This window comes from Cuculus canorus, chromosome 3 (assembly GCF_017976375.1).
Source record: "Cuculus canorus isolate bCucCan1 chromosome 3, bCucCan1.pri, whole genome shotgun sequence".
In the NCBI taxonomy this organism is placed as follows: Eukaryota; Metazoa; Chordata; class Aves; order Cuculiformes; family Cuculidae; genus Cuculus; species Cuculus canorus.
The window spans coordinates 52,884,368-52,900,635 of record NC_071403.1 but is presented as its reverse complement, the minus strand read 5'-3'; the positions used below and the strand labels follow the sequence as shown (position 1 = coordinate 52,900,635).

General features: G+C 35.4%; 1 protein-coding gene across 7 annotated transcripts in view; it reads left to right on the top strand.

Moving 5' to 3' along the window:
• The window catches only part of STXBP5 (syntaxin binding protein 5), a 109,815-nt gene that overhangs the window by 26,828 nt on the left and 66,719 nt on the right, over positions 1 to 16,268 (top strand). For all 7 annotated transcript variants that reach the window (XM_054062007.1, XM_054062002.1, XM_054062001.1 and 4 more), the window contains exons 3-6: positions 2,142 to 2,223; positions 3,071 to 3,171; positions 13,958 to 14,092; positions 15,167 to 15,230. In XM_054062007.1, the coding sequence (XP_053917982.1) occupies positions 2,142 to 2,223; positions 3,071 to 3,171; positions 13,958 to 14,092; positions 15,167 to 15,230 (382 nt within the window). The remainder of the gene's footprint in view (positions 1 to 2,141; positions 2,224 to 3,070; positions 3,172 to 13,957; positions 14,093 to 15,166; positions 15,231 to 16,268) is intronic.

The following is a 16,268-nucleotide window of genomic DNA, read 5'->3' as shown; positions in this document are numbered from 1 at the left end:
TCCTAACAGTTGCAAATCCAGTAGAGGAACATGGTCCGTATTTTTTTTTTTTTTCATAGCAGTGTAACGACGTGAAGATGCAAATAACTGCATGGTGACAGTTCGGAAAGTAATTTATATTATTAATGTATACATAACTGACTTATGCTGGAGGTTGAATTGGAAGCTACAGTTTTTGCAACTGTCTCCTATGTCAGATGTATCAGCCACAGGTGAAGAACAGTCCAGTATTCCTGAGGTCTACTTTGAATGACTTAAAAAAAATTTTTAAAATGGACTACTCTTCTGAGGCTTTCATTAATATTCTGGAATTAGATTTCTCTTTTGGAATGAATTCTAAGGACTCTTAGAATAGCAGCACTGAGTTGCTGCTGTGTAGATAAGCTGTAAATAGTAGTAACTTTTAAAAAGAATGTTTTGCAGAGAGAACTTCAATATCAGTTACTGACATGCTTTAATTTTGCTTGGAAGAAAAAAAGTGTAAGCTTCAGTCTGAAGCTTGATTGGAAAAAAAATATCTTTTGGAACAATTTCCTTTTTCTCACAAATCAAAGTAGAATCAATGTCACTATGTGATATTAGTGTAATACTGTGCTTTTCGTGCATGACCTGCACTTTTAGCAGTTAGGAGAATGAACCGTGTTGTTAGAACATAAGTATGTTATGTCTTACGTCTCTCAGCCAAAGCTTTTGTCTCTTACTTTTTCTGTAAACATACAGTGAGAGTGATGAAATGCTTGTGTTTTCTATGAGTAATTTCCTAATAGCAGTCGGGAACACAGGAGTACTATTCAATGGTATTGCTGAGAAGCTATTAATTCATCCAATTTGTTACTATTAGGAATAGAGGGTGAAGTAGGAATAGTAGAAATAATGCATGGAAGTGGAGGAGGAAGGATGGGTTGTTGATTAGAAAAGTGCTCAGAGCAGACTATTTCCTCTAGAGCTACCCCAGGTCTTTGGCAGGGAGTTCTTTCCTGTCTACACAATTAGAATGCTTTGCCTATCTTGTCATTATTCGTTATGATTTTTGCCTGTTTTGGGGACTACTATGTGGTATATGATCACTGCTTATTACAGTGAGCTCTCTTGCCTTAAGCACACATAACGCAAGCGTAGAGGATTCGGATAAACTGCATTCCCTAGGATGCTGCCTGTTTTTTATGGTTGAGAAATGCTTAACATGTACTGAAATAGGCATATATTATTTTCTTTCTGCAGTCAATATTTAAGTGACTTGCTTTTTCAACTCAACATACCCCGCAAAACTTGGGAGGCTTTGCATTGCTTTAGAAAAGATTCATGCTGGTTAGGAGGATGATATTAATTTAAGATGAGAAGATTAATTATAGCTACTAGGTGAAAAAGTGAAGATGACATAATTCTTGGATAAAGGGAGTAAGTGGGACTAGCTGCAAAGACTACTTTTTTTTTTAGTGACTGTAAGCACTATGAAAGAGGCCAGATTCTATTTTTAAACCTGCATATGAGGCTTCCACTACTTTGTCAAAAAAAAGAAACTTGGTCTGAATGCTTAAAGCTTGTGTGAACTTACTCCCGGTACTGCCTACTTACTGATTTCTGGAGACAGAACTGGTTCAGGTGTCTGCAAAAAATGCAAAAATGGATGTTTTGGGTTTTTTTTAAAGAAATGTTAAAGTATTCTTAATATTGAAATTCTTATTGGCTGCTTATAACAATATTTCCAGAAATATTTGCATCAGAAGTGCTTTGAGAAAACATTTGAGGGATAGAATTTGAAGGTTGGAGTACCTTGAGGAATCCATGGGCTTCTCTGCTTTTTTTTTGGGTCCTACTCCTCTTGTTTCGAGGAGGGTAAAGCCTTGATTCCAAATAAAGGGTGGGTGGGTAAACATACATGGGAGTTACTTATCGCCATGAAATATGAAAATTATGTATAAAATGGACCATTTAACTTCTTTGTGTTACTTTGTCTGATATATAAATGAGGTGTTTTGGTGATCACTGAGATCTGCATGGTTAAATGTATTGAATCCACTAGCTAGAAGTTGGATCTTACCTTGTTTACATGTGATGTTAGTGATAGTTACAGTGTTGTTTATGGTGGTGGGGTATTTTTCCTGCATTACATACAATTTCCTTAATAGTACCAATTCCAGCTTTGGTCGGCCAGGAGTTGAATGCTACTGCCAACACGACAGTGGAGCTGCAGTGATCCAGCTTCAGTTCCTGATTAATGAGGTTAGTAAAATGATGTGCATGTTTCATAGTTCAGAGAAGACAGTGTATTTTCTTCAATTTCCCATTAAGCATCAAAGTCAGCTGACATAAGTGACTCTTAACAACAGTAATAACAATTATAAATTACCTTTTTTAATTTTAGGAGATGCTTAACTAACTGCTGAAAATACCTTTGTCTCTAGAGTACCTTTTGCAATAAGCAAGAACTTTTTGCCAAGGAGTACTTATTCATGTAAAATTGAAATGTTGCAACTTATCTCTTGAAGTAGTAAAGTATATTTTTGATAGTACAGACAGTTTCAGTAGGTAGTTAATTTTATTTTGATAGAGTTAGTATTTTGGATGTGAGCTGAGCAATGATCTCTAAACTGATCCCTCAGTAACTTTAGGTATGTTTTTTCTAGGGATGTAGCAGGTGAGATCTGACAGCAGTGCTGTTTTTGAGCTAGCTGGAGCCAGGTTTGTAGAGGGGCCTCTTGCTCAGAGGAATGGTGATGTCCAAACCTCACTTACTTTGTCAGCACGTAGATACTAGCAATTGAGTTCATTGCTTAATTTCTCTAGAGAGGTGGGTATGGGGGAACTGACATGCACACATGGGAAAGAACTCCTTCCCCATCACCCTTCAGCACAGCACTGAAGTTAAAGTGAGTGAGCTGTATGATGTGATCACATCAGTTATCTCATTACTCCTGCTTAGGACTTACCAGTGCTGTGGTGTTGATGCACATGCTTACAAGTATTTTTCATCCTAGTAGCAAATATGTAGTATATTTCCAGGATTATGATGATATACTCTTACTAGGATTATGAAAGCAAGTTGACTAAACTTTTTTTATTTTCATAGGGAGCTCTTGTGAGTGCCTTGGCTGATGATACCTTACACCTGTGGAACTTACGTCAGAAGAGACCTGCTATACTTCATTCACTCAAATTTAACCGAGAACGGTAGGGTTTGGATTATTCTTGCTTTGCCCCTTACCGTTGCAGTATGTGCTATTGCAAAATCAGATTTGTTAATGCAGTCCAATTTGCAGCTTGTTAAATAATATAGATTTACATTGAGTTTGAGTTGCAGGCTGTTAGGGCTGAAAGTACTTGTAAGTAGACACACTAGTGACCTAAACTGTGGTGACTTTTTTACTACTTTACGTATTGCATTGCTGAACATTAGTTTTCCCAACTTTGAAATGTGAAGAGATAGAAGACTTTCAATGTATGTTTCCAAAGGAATTCAGGAACAAAAGAATGTGTGCGCACCAACAAGACAACAGGAAAACTAGTTCAGTTTTTTTAATTGGAAGTTTTTCTCCCTTTGACAAATCAGAATTCTGCAGTGTTAGAGCTCCTATGTGTATCAGAAAAGCTGAAAACGAGCATGCATTTTAACTAACAGTTTTGAGACTCAAGTAACAACATAGTAAGTAAGTTAGGGAGACATTTAAGGTTGCATTTCTAGAGGTCAGTTGATTAAATTTCTGCCAAAGCAATCTGTGGTTTTTTGTTTTTTTTTTTTCCCCACCCCAATAATAATTAATCCTTCCCTTTTGGGTAGCAACCTTTTTCCCTCTGTGGGTGAAGTCTCAACTGGAGTGCTATATCTACATTTGAGCAGTGTACTTCAGAGACTAACTGCTTGGAATGCTGAGAGGATACTAGCAAGAACACAGAATAATCTGATTTGTACCCATGTTGAATAGGGCAGGAAGTAATAAGCTTTAAGTAGTGGGTAGCAATAGAAAGAGCTAAGTTAAATATTTGTGTAAAACCTTCTAATGTAATGTTGTATAAAGTGCTAAACAGACTGTTGGATGGCTTACGGAGTAACCTTGTGGTTTTAAAGAGTGGGTTATAAACAAATCTGTCAGGAATAACATAAATGCGCCTTACTGAGTTTTTGGGGGGTAGAGGACTAAGTGATGCTAATCTCCTTTTGAGGCTGTTTCTATAATCGCTGTGCGTATAATTTTTACAGTGGTATGTTGTGATAAGGCAAGAGGTAATGATTTTAAGCTGAAGGAGGGTAGATTTATATTAGATATGAGGAAGAAGCTCTTTACTGTGAGGGTGGTGATTCACTGGAACAGCGTTGCCCAGCGCAGTTATGTATGCCTGTCCCTGGAAGTGTTCAAGGCCAAGCTGGATGGGGCTTTGAGCAACATGATCTAGTGCAAGATTTCTCTGATAGAGAAATGATGACATGAGTGATGAAGGTATAGTTTGAGACAAGGGCTTATTCTTCTGGTAATTTTAATCTTAAATGTCCATTATAATAGCATATAGGCGTAGCATATAGACACTTAGTCCCAGAACCATACACTGTCGTAGCCCCTTCAGTCGTGCTGGATGACTTAACTGTTTTCAAATATTTTGGGTTTTTTTAACTAGTTTCTGAAATAAAACTTTATAAAATAAATTGTAATCTCATTATTAGAGAATTAGTTTGATTTTGACCTTTAGGAAATTGTATAAATTCACCATTGAATAGTTCTAAATAGATGCCTTTGTAAAACTAAGAGTTCTTGGTAGTTAAATATACTTATGGACTCTGCTTAGGTAGTTTAATGACATATGTTAGCTACCAAATTTGAGAAGAGTGTTCATGAATAAAACTAGGCCTTCTGAATTCGTAAGCACCAAGTTGTTAGGTACCTAATTAACAAAATCTTTTAAATTTATTTTGTGGGATTAAGATTTGCTCAGAAGGATAACTAACTTCTCAAATAGGAATTATTTAAAATATTAAAAACTACAACAGAGCCTTGTGGCAATATGTTCTCTGATGATACTTTAATTTGCCAGCTTGTATAGGGAACTTTAGTACCTTGGAAATTATTTTGGGTAAAATTTAACAAACCAGGGAAAAAGTCTTTGGAGGGATAACTAAGGCCAAGTCTTAGGATGTGACTGGAGCAGCTACTCTAGTTGTATCAGTATTTGCTCTAGGACTCGGTCAATGCTAAGGTTTAAAATTATATACCTAATTGGGAGTACCTGGAAGTGTGTTGACACTACAGAAATGTAGTATTGTGTCCTTTTGAATAGGGGTTGAGCTTAACATGTCACAGGCCAATTTTTTTTCTTACCTTCTTTATAAATCAGAGTTTAGTGTGTAAGGATTAGATGTGAACTAAGTGGTTGTTTCTAGCATAGAAACCTAACTGAGTTAGGTACTCAGATTAAAAGGTATTCTAGTCTTGATAGTTATTCTTGAACTATGATTAAAAAATAAATAGATTTTAAAAAGGATATTGTTAATTAATAGTTGTTAATGAATTTTATATTCTCCTGGTAGAACCTTTTGCCAACTCTGACTAATTCCTGCATTTAGCCATATGGAAGAATTACCACCCAGCATTTAACAACTTAATTTCTAGATCCCATATTTGTTTCTCTTGTTGATAATCTCATTTGGCTAGCTTGCTTTCAGGCCTGTTTTGAACATCTATCAGGTAAGGAATAGAACCCAGATAGAGCTTGTTTGCAAATGCTTGTTTCATGTGTTAAGTATTTTGTATAGTTGCCTGAAAATTGAATTAGACTACTAAAATACCTGTAAATTAATTCAGAATGCAGTTTTTATTATGATGGAAAATGTGAATTTTTGCTCTTCTACTCATGGATTTCAAGAACAAAGTCATGAGAAAGTCTCTTCCTTCTGAGCTGTAAAAAAATGTCTGTTTAGTAGACTCATAGCTGCTGACTGCCTTTTTTTTTACCAGTGATGTTTAGTAATTTGAAGCAAGTTTTCTGAACTGGTGATTGATGAAGTTTTTGCATAGTAACAGATCTGTTAGTTGGAATTACCGGCAGATGTCAAAAGCACAGTATAAAACAAGCTAGTTTTGCAAGTTTTCTAGCCTTTTGTTCCTGTTGCATTTGTGTGGGTTTTGCAGCTGCTTCATGTTCTAGTTATCAAACCAAAGCTAGAAGATATTAAACCAATGTTATCCTAAGCTTAGCCACTGTTCCTTGACTGTGGGAAGAGGTATCTAGAGGCCAGGAAAAAAATGCATAGTGATACTTAAATAGGGGGTTGCTTGCATGAATTGGCATGCAAGTTAAAAGTGTATAATTATTACCTCTTTGCATAATACACGGTTCCTTGTGTGAATGTCAGTAACCTAGGTTTTGTACTTCTCAAAGATTTCTTCAGTGAATCAAAATGTAGTTTCTTTGTAATCTTACATACCTATATATGTGTATTATACACATAAAATTGTTGAGTGTTCTTATACAATGTAAGTCTCATGTCAAATTCGCTTTCACTTAATAGCAAATGTTAATGTTAGGCTATATTACCTCTGAAATAAGCATTGTTAACACTTATTAGACTAAAAATTGAAAGCATGTTGTGAGATAGATATTCAATCTGGCTTTAGTTTTCTTGCTGTGCAGGAACTACTAATCTTTATGCTGATATAAGGTGTGGAAGGTTAAACACACATCACTAGTGAGCCAGGGACTTTCAGAGGACCAGTTTGAGAGGGTGAAGTGGCAGACTAACTATATTAAAAAAAACCAGACAGAACTGGTATGGGATGACAAAATTGAGTCTCATTTGCTATAAAGCAAACCGAAATCCCAAACCAGTCAGCTTTATGTACAAGAATGAAAAATTTATTTAGTTATATAAGACTTGCATCCTTCCTGAGCTGCGATTCCCTGTGGTAATGCCAAAAGAAATAGTTTATTTGCTTTGTGACTTAGCATAAGAACAAGAATAGCATGAAAATAGAACTGAGTGTTCAGTGTGAGAGTGGTTTGCATATTGACCACTGAACATATTGATAGAAGTTTAATATATCAACTTTTGTGCTGTGGCATTTAAATAATTTTCCTCAGCCTGAAGTTGCACAATTCAGAGTTGCAAAATAGTGCTCTAAGTATTGCTGGGTTTGTATCCTGCTGTAAAAGGCAACTTTAGTGTTTAAATCAAAAATTCTGTATACAGTGAGTGAAAAATTCCTTGTTTTTTTACTTTATTAATAAACAAGGCTTTTAACATTTATTATGACACATACCTGACTTCATTGGATGCTGTACCCAGCCCTTACATTAGCAGACATCAGTGTGAGAGAACTTTTCCTTCTACCTCGCTGAATTTATAAACTGACCAATTCTGCCACTTTGTGGCTAGCAGAAAGACATACACTATTTCTTGCCTGTGAGAGCAGGTGATGATAGACATTGTTTGGGGGGATTGGCTGTGGTTTTTTTTCTTCCCCTTTCTGTGTATCAATATCACTGTTTCACTTACAGCCTTTCTTTGAAGGCTGGCTTTTTCTCCTTTGCCAAATGTGTTTTGGGGTATGATTATAGTATAACAGAGGGATTACAGATACATATCCAAACAATGCTCTGAGAAGTTAAGTATTTGGAGTCTTTGCAGAGTCAATGATATGCCAAGTACAAGTTTCATAGATGACACAACTAAGTTTTTCACCTATAACTAAGTTTTTTTACACTTTTAAAACTTGCTTTCTTCTTAAGAATGAAAGGAAACTGTCACCAGGTCTGCTTGCCTTTATGGTGTTATATAAAGTCTTCTTTTACCCAGTGGGCTTAATGTTGCTCAGAGGTGATTCCCTAAATTTAGAAGTAGATTTATTTTTTTTCAAGAGGTTAGTAGGAGAAAATTAAATTTTTGACTGGATTTACTGCAGATGTGAATGTCTCTTTCATACATGATCAGATTTGTTTGAAAAAATGTTTTCTTGAGGCTGCATGTGAACGAAATCCCACGTGTCAGTGTGGTTGATGGAACTGCTTGCCTTCTGCTGCCTTTGGCACTGAGGCAGAACCAAAGTTCTGAGTTTTCACATTTCTAAAAAACAGTTTTTAAAAACTGTCTCCATTTTCCTGTTAGCTGTTTTCCTTGCACGCTGACTTTCACAGTGGTATGAGGTTCATAATTGCCAACTGCCATCTTCCTGGACAGAATTTGTCCTCTAGTCTGTAAGCCTTGCCTGTCTTGACAGACTTCTCCCCATCAACGATGGGCATAATTCCCTGGCATGGGAAAGCTGCATCTCTGGCATAGGCATTTTTTTAAGTAGTAATATGTGACTTCCCAGGTGAGATGTTCAGCCTGAACTGCATGTGTTAGAGCAAACTACCCATGATGTCAAAAGTCTGCTTGCTTTTTGAGACATTTCAGGTATACCAACAGGAACTCATAATTGCATGGTGTAGGAGATTTTATTAGAGGTAAGAGATTCTCAGATCTTTTGGAGATTTGGTGTTAGTTCCTTCAACACTGAAAAAGAATATAGTTCTTGAATCACTTGCCTCAGAGGCCATGTGTGCGTTTGTCTTTTGTCAGTATTGCAAGCAGTGAAGCAGCCCTTTTCTATTTGTGTATAAATAAAAATGTCGAGACCCCTTTTAGTGAAAAACAACTGAAGCTTGAAAAGCCATCTTAAAACAGAGAGGTGAAATGGGACTCCATTATAACATAGAAGCCATGAAATATGAGGAACTTTATATCATAAAGATACAAATACCTGCAGCAACCGAAAAACCACTCTAAAATTGAGACTTTTTGTAGAATATTATATAAATGGCCCTAGTATCGATAACATCAGTGCCGACAATTCAATTTCTGTTCTTGGCTCTTGCTTCCCCTTTACTCCATCTTCACACCACTAGTGTACACGACTCAGATACTTGACGTTGGTACTTCTCAACTGCCTTTAGAGGCAGCCTTTGAGATGAATGTACTTGGAGAAGCATAATTTGGATTACTGTTATCGGGTATAAATGGAATTGAAGTGCCTGGCCCAGTTTCTATGATAATACTACATCCATATGATCCTTCGAGGAGACAGTTTTGGGATGCATTGAAGAGGAATTCTTCCTTTGCATGCATCTTCTACCCCTTCAGGCCTTTTTGTACAGGCAGATATTTTAGGCTTATTGCAATTACCAGATCGGGGAAATAGACCTCTTCTCACAGTCTGTCAGAATCACAGCCACTCCTTGTTTCCATCAGTATGTCATTCTGACACTGGCTCTTGACTTTTTATGCCCATTGAAGACTTGACAAGAGCCCATGGACATTGGCTAATCTAACATAAGAATTAAACTTTTGAACTACCATGTTAAATTCAGAAGCTATCTCGTGCATACAAGGTTGAAGATAGAGGCGTGCAGGATACAACTTAAGTATTTTTAACTTTTCTTGTTAGAAAAATTATATTTTACATGTACAATAGTGATCTGAGTAGCTAGTATAGTTACAGTAACTGCAGATCTATCATAGCCTGAGGTTCTAGAAATAGTTTTAGCGACTTTAAAAGTAAAACCTGTTATCAGTGTTTGTCACTCATCAAGGTATTTGTCACTGCGCTTTGTTAAAGCAGTGGAAAATTCTGGAGAACATATAATGCTTCATAATGCAGTAGACTAAGGAAAGGTGAAGATTAATTTAGAAGGATTTCTTCTGTCATAATAATACATTCAAGATAACAGCTTGTCATTTCTACTTAATATTTCCCTTAAAAACCTAATTCTTCTACTTACCTAGTAATTTCATAATTGTATTCTTTGATATTTCTGTAATTAAATTCCTCTAGTGAATACTGCCACTTTATCATTTGCCATAATAACTGTTTTGATATATCTTGTGAAACAACCACAGTTAAGGCTTTTCTTAAGACATGTGGTCTGCAGTTAAGAAAGGAAATCTTTTCAGTAGGTTTACAAATGGTTTCTTAAAGACTCTACCGTCACTGCTAATACTCTCTCATAAGCAATAGCACAAATTATATGTTAAGTACGGTAAGAACAAGAAATGTTTTCGGAGGGGGGAGGAGGTTCTTTTATCACTGTCTTCCATACTGTGTCACTGGGGTTTCTGTATATAATTTTCTATCTTGAACTATTGGTTCAATTTTTACAAATTCATTTCACAGCAAAGTGAAATTTCTTGTGGTTTTTTTTTTTTTTTTTTGGAGGAGGGGGGACGGGAGAGAGTAGCTTTACAAATATGTATGCAGTGAGAAGGGATATTATTATGCGTGGGAGGAAAAGTACAGCTATAGTAAAGTTTAGAACTACCCCAGCTGTTTTGGGGTTGCATAACAGTACCTAATTTTAGCAGTGATGTTAGCATATATTAAAATCGTACTGTAGATTTCAGATTTAAAAAAAAAAAAAATCTCTTCAAGCATTACCTTTTTCTATAAAGGGATCTTCTTCTTTGTATTGGTATGGGGAAGCAAAATATTTGGAATAAAGTGCTGTGCATGATACTTGCATTATGCTAGAAGTTCAATCTGTTTCACAGAATGTACTAGCTGAAGTAGCTGAAATTTCCTTGGACATAACGTGAGGAATCTGTTGTGCCATGGAAGAGCTGCGTGTGAAAAAAACCTGTTTTCTATGATCACTGGCTCAGACAGTTCCAGGCGGTCTCTTTTTTATTAGGTGCTGGTCTATTTTTTTTATTAGATGCTTCTGCCCTAGTACTTTTGGCCAGAATGGCTTGATGCAGAAGAGTATGATATTTCCTTGCTTTTGACAGATAGATTGTTTTCGTGCAGTTGGGGTTTATGTGCAAGAAAGACTTGCAAAACATTTTTCACTTGGATTGAGTATATCTGTAGTCCTTTCAAAATGTTCCAAACGATCGATTATATTTTCTGCATTTATCTACATATCTATTTGTGTGAAGGGAGAGATGGGGAATAGTGCCTGGGTTGTAGAAATTGCCAGAGCATTATATGGCAACTTCCACTGCTCTTGATCTTAAAATGTTAGGGATGGAATGTATTATTCTAATCTTGTGGTGGCAGGAAGCTAGGTTTCTGAAAGAGAAATCAGCATTTCGCAGAAAAGCATGTATACTGTCCTTGGCCAAGTGTTAAACAAGCAAGTATTGCCTCACCTCTAAGAAGACCCTGACCTTTTGTTTCCATGCTCCAAAACAAGTCTGAATCCCTTTAATCCTTGGTCCAATTTTGAACAGAGCAAGCCAGGCCATCAAATGTAACCTGTATGTTGACATTCTAATATGTGGTCACTGGCTCTTCAGGTGCTCATAGCTTTACTGAATTTTAGTTTTTAGGAAGGCTGTAACATTTCCAATGTTGTTTAAAAACTACATAGTTTAAGGTGAAACCTTAATTACTGCAGAGAGATAAGGTGAATACATAGACTTTGAAGTTGGAAATGTTACTCTGTAAATTGCTAAAATAAATACAGTTCTCAAATGAATCACTTTATATGAAAATATAATTAACTTTATGAAAGTTGGAAGAAGCTTTTTCTATTAAGAAATAAGGAAATAGCAAATAAAAAAACGTATATTTGTGAGTGGAGTAACACTTACCACATTTAAGGTCAAATGGTGATTCTTTTATGATAGAATCAGCATGAGAAATTTCTTTTGGACTTAACTAGTCATCAGTCGTTCTGTGAAACGTAGCATCTCTAAGAACATTCTTAGGTTATATAAATCATACAAGCCGCCTGATTGTGAAAGACCATTAAAAGCACACTTTGAAGGCAAGGTTAAGAACCTTGTTCTATGTGTGCATTTAGTTAAAAATTTTAAGTTTTCAATCTCTTCACCCTTAGAGAGTTTCTAAGCACTTTGTGAAGTTACTTGTTGAACTCTAATTTGTTCTTAATGTAGAATCATTGCATTACTTGCTAACTCTTGCCAAGATTAATCTCACTTGCACAGAGGAGACAGTAAATTGAATATGGCTTTATATTCAAGAGGAGTATCAAGAGTCTTGAGAAGTTGATACTTATTTAAGTGTTGCTCTTTTGCCAGAGCAATCAAAGTTGCAGCCTCAACTTATATTTTTGCCCATCTTTAAATGACATGAAATAGAATGGGTGTGTAGTTAGTGTTGGACAAGGGTAACTGACAATATTAAATCACAGATCAAAACAAATACTCGATGACCCTGCTCCTGAGTACTATTTCTGGCTCCTAGGCCATGTTTTTAGATCCAACTGATCTGGCTGCCAGCTACTTCTGGCACATGGAATTCTGACACAAAAAAGAAGTTGTGGTGTTGCAGAGTGCTGAGAGTTTGTTTTCATGCTGTGTCTCCTCCCCCTTCCTCATGACCTGCTTTTACTGGCAGTGCATGTACAGATGTATGTGATTTAGCTTCCAATAAAATATTTTTTCAAGGATGTTAGGAAAATGCGAGTCTTTAACCTGTGGTGTTTACAGGTTACTGTTGGTAAAAATTTTACAAGCTCTGAGTTCAATGAATTGAAAGAGCATTTTAAATCTTGTGTATAGTTGTTTTTTCTGTGAAACATCAATGAAAAAAGTTAGTACTGTCTTTCGACTTGGCTATTCAAGCAAAAAGAATTGAGGAAGTTAGAAAATAGATAAAGATTTGCTTGAGCAAACTGCATTCCCTAACTAGAAAGAAATTAGGGGTATAAAAAATAAGGTGGTACAGTTTTTGATACAGGTAGTATTACTACAGAAGCCTTAACTTTTGAAACCTGTAATACAAATTAAGTTTTCAGCCATTAACAGTTTTTTTTCATTGTTGCTGTTAGCCTTCACACTTTGTGCTGAAATGTGTATGTAGAGCATCTAATGCAAAGGATCTGAAGCTGTGCTTTGCATAAATTATTTTTAACAGTCTTATGAAGTGATGCATGGTTTTGGCAAGAAGGCAGGCCAACAGGGAGAAAACAAGAGCAAAAAAAAGTCTGTGAAGCTAAGAATTAGGGCTGAACAAATTTCTGTTGAATAATTATTTTACTTTATCACTGAAACATTTCTGAAAGACCAAGGTTGGTATAGTCCAAGTAGTTTGGCAATTTCTTTAATTATTGGAACCTGTCAGATTAAAATGATTTAGAATTTACAGCTTTCCAGAAAGTTTCTAGACTGTAATTTCAAGTTACTTTTTTTATTGTGTAGAAAAATCAGATACTTGAGTTCCTACAGACATGATTTCCTTAGCAATTTTGAAGAAATAGTAAACAATAAGCAGGACCCAAGAATTGGGAAATCGCCACTTTTTCAAATACTAATATTTGAACTGGAGCTAAAAGAGGAGTTCCTCGCCAAAGAGGAGTTCTCTTCTGGTACAAACAGTTGTTTAGGATTTGTTCAGGTACTTCCTTCTGGCAGAAGAGAAAACTATAAAGCATAAAATTAAAACGTGTAAGTAAAATTAAGTAAAATAATAACCCCAAATTCTGACTACTGTTAAAATGACTTTATAATTGTTTAGGATTGGTTTTAGGTTTTTAGGAGATACTTTGGGTTACATGTAAACATATTTCTCATGTTTTATTTTCTGCCTTTGTCTCCTCACTTGAAACCATCTTCATCTGCATAAGGCTGCTTCTAAAAATCCTTTGTTCTTTAGAACTTGAAATTAGGTAGATTTCAAAGGGAGATTCATATATAGGACTATTGTATTCTAAGTTTAAAATGACAGCAATCTTGAGCAAACACATTCAGTATGATGATTTTCAGAGATGGCTGTGTGATTTTTATCTGAATGACTTAGTTTTAGAATACCCTGGTTTCTATTTCTTGTTTACCCTAAGTTTTTACATTGTCTGTGCATCTCCTACATTTGTCATGTACTGGCTTTGATAATTTTCTCTACCTCTAACTTCTCTTATTTCTTCCTGTTTGCTTATTGCCTTTCTTCTATCTTTGTCAATGTAGATCTTGAAGTGTAGGATTTCTAATAGACTTCTCTTTAATTCCTTTTTTGGTGGCTTTTTCTTTCAGGATAACATTTTGTCATCTGCCTTTCCAAAGTAAATGGCTATATGTGGGCACCGAAAGAGGAAACATTCACATTGTCAATGTGGAATCATTTACTCTCTCAGGCTATGTCATCATGTGGAATAAAGCCATTGAACTGTGAGTTTAATGAAGTGTTGTCTGTTGAGGGGAGGAAGCAGAAGTGTCACAGTTGTTACTAGCAGCAGTTGCAGAAATGTCATTGTTACTACCATTGTCATGTAAATAATTTTATTCTCATAAATGTGAAATATTAATATACAGAAATATACAAATTTCTGTGTGTAACCCTATTTCATTATAGTGCTGGAATTGACCTAAAAATAGACAAAATAGACAGTATGCATAGACATAAAAATCACTATCTGTGGTTATGAAGAACTAGAAAAAATAATATATGTTAATATGATGTGGCTGATACTTGGGCAGGCATGTCACTTCTACCGTTTTGGGGTTAAAGCCTGAAGTATAAAGATATACGTTGTAAGAGACTGATGTTTGCCGAGGTTAACAGCTAACATTTGCTGAGGTTACTGTCTAACAACGTAAATTTTAGTAAGCCTATTCCAAGACTCAAGTATATTTTTACAGCTATTGTGTCGCTCCTCCTTTTTTAATAGATTTCTGTATGCAAATGTAGCATTTTGTGAGTGAAAACATACTTAAGTGCTGCTACTATTTGTTTTGTTTTCAGAATGTTATGTTTGTCTTCAAAACATACCTGAAGTCTGTCACTTGCCAAAGGCTATTTAAGCACAGCTCTTCATTAGTCCATCTTCTTCAACAGCAAGAAGACATAATATCTTAACTCTGTATTTTGACAATGCCCAGCTTGGGCAGTTTATGAATAATGGCAAGAACTTTTTTCCAGCATAAAAATAAACATTTTTATCCAACTGTGTCAATTCTGTAACATCAAACAATTAAGACAAAGATTGTAAAGCTAATGGTTTTTTTGTGTGTTGTGAATAAGTCAGTCTTTCCTTCTTATAAAAAGATAAACTAACTGCCTAAAAATAGACAAATTATTTATGGACTTGAAGATAAAAGTGACCCCAGTATTAACTATGTCAATAGCTTGCTTATATGGAGTCTATATTTGCAGAGTCTGTATTACTTGCAATCATTTTGAGATGCAGTATTGGGCAGCCAATTTTTTTTTTTTTTAATTAAATGGAAATATTTCTTGTTTAGGTCATCCAAATCTCACCCAGGACCTATTGTCCACATCAGTGACAATCCAATGGATGAAGGCAAGGTAGGATATGTTTAAATGCTATGCAATACATCATTTTTCAAACAAGCCTTTTTTTTAAAGTATAAATTCCACTGCTTTTAAAGAAAAGATTAATTAAATGAGGACAATGTTGAAAGCATAAAGGAAGGCTAAAATGAGGTTTTAGGCTCTGAAAATAATTTGAAGCAAAATACAGGCATGACTGTAGAACATGTTACTGGACTAATTGAATGCATCTTGTAATTCTTGAAAACAAAATGTAAGGACTTATTTATGATGGTGAGAATTAAGATGTTACAAAAAAACCCCTAATCATAACTTGAGTGCAGAAATAGTGGGATGGAAATTAAATAGCCATTATAGTGTTCTTAAGCATGACTGTTTCCCAACTTTAAACTACTTATTTATATAGTATATTTATATAGAATACAGTGTACTTTGTCTTCATTTTGCCTAATCCAAGGCAGCAGTCTTTGTGGAATTTGAAGTCTGTCTGACATACTCTCATTTAGCAGACAGCCTCTGGTGATTAGAATGAATTGCTTAAAACCTAACTGGCCTTTAGTGCAACTAGATACTTCAGAAAAGTCAACTCAACTAAAATATATGAGAAGGAGCTGTGTTAGACTTACCCTTTCTTTCTTTTGAGATAGTAATAATGTTCATCTTTTATCTTTACATAAGTTTTACATTCTTGAAGCCCTTGCAAGATAACTATTTTTATGTCCTGTGATATGGCAGCCACAAAGAACAAGTTGATCTATGAACTCAATGGTCAAAAATTCTTTATTATTAATGTAAATCTGCAGGCAGTACACTTTGCTTTGGGACATCTGTTATGAGGTGCATGCAAAACCAGCATAGAACTCATAACCTAGGTTCACAGTCAAGAAATCATGAATCACTAGGAAGTAAGTAGTTAAAATGTCAGTATGTCTTCTCTAGGTGACAGCAATCCCCACTTAAGACACAATTGCAAGACTAAGTAAGGTAACAGACCTAAATCTACAACAGATTTGTTCCACATATGCAGGAGAAATGTTATGTTTTGGTTTCCTT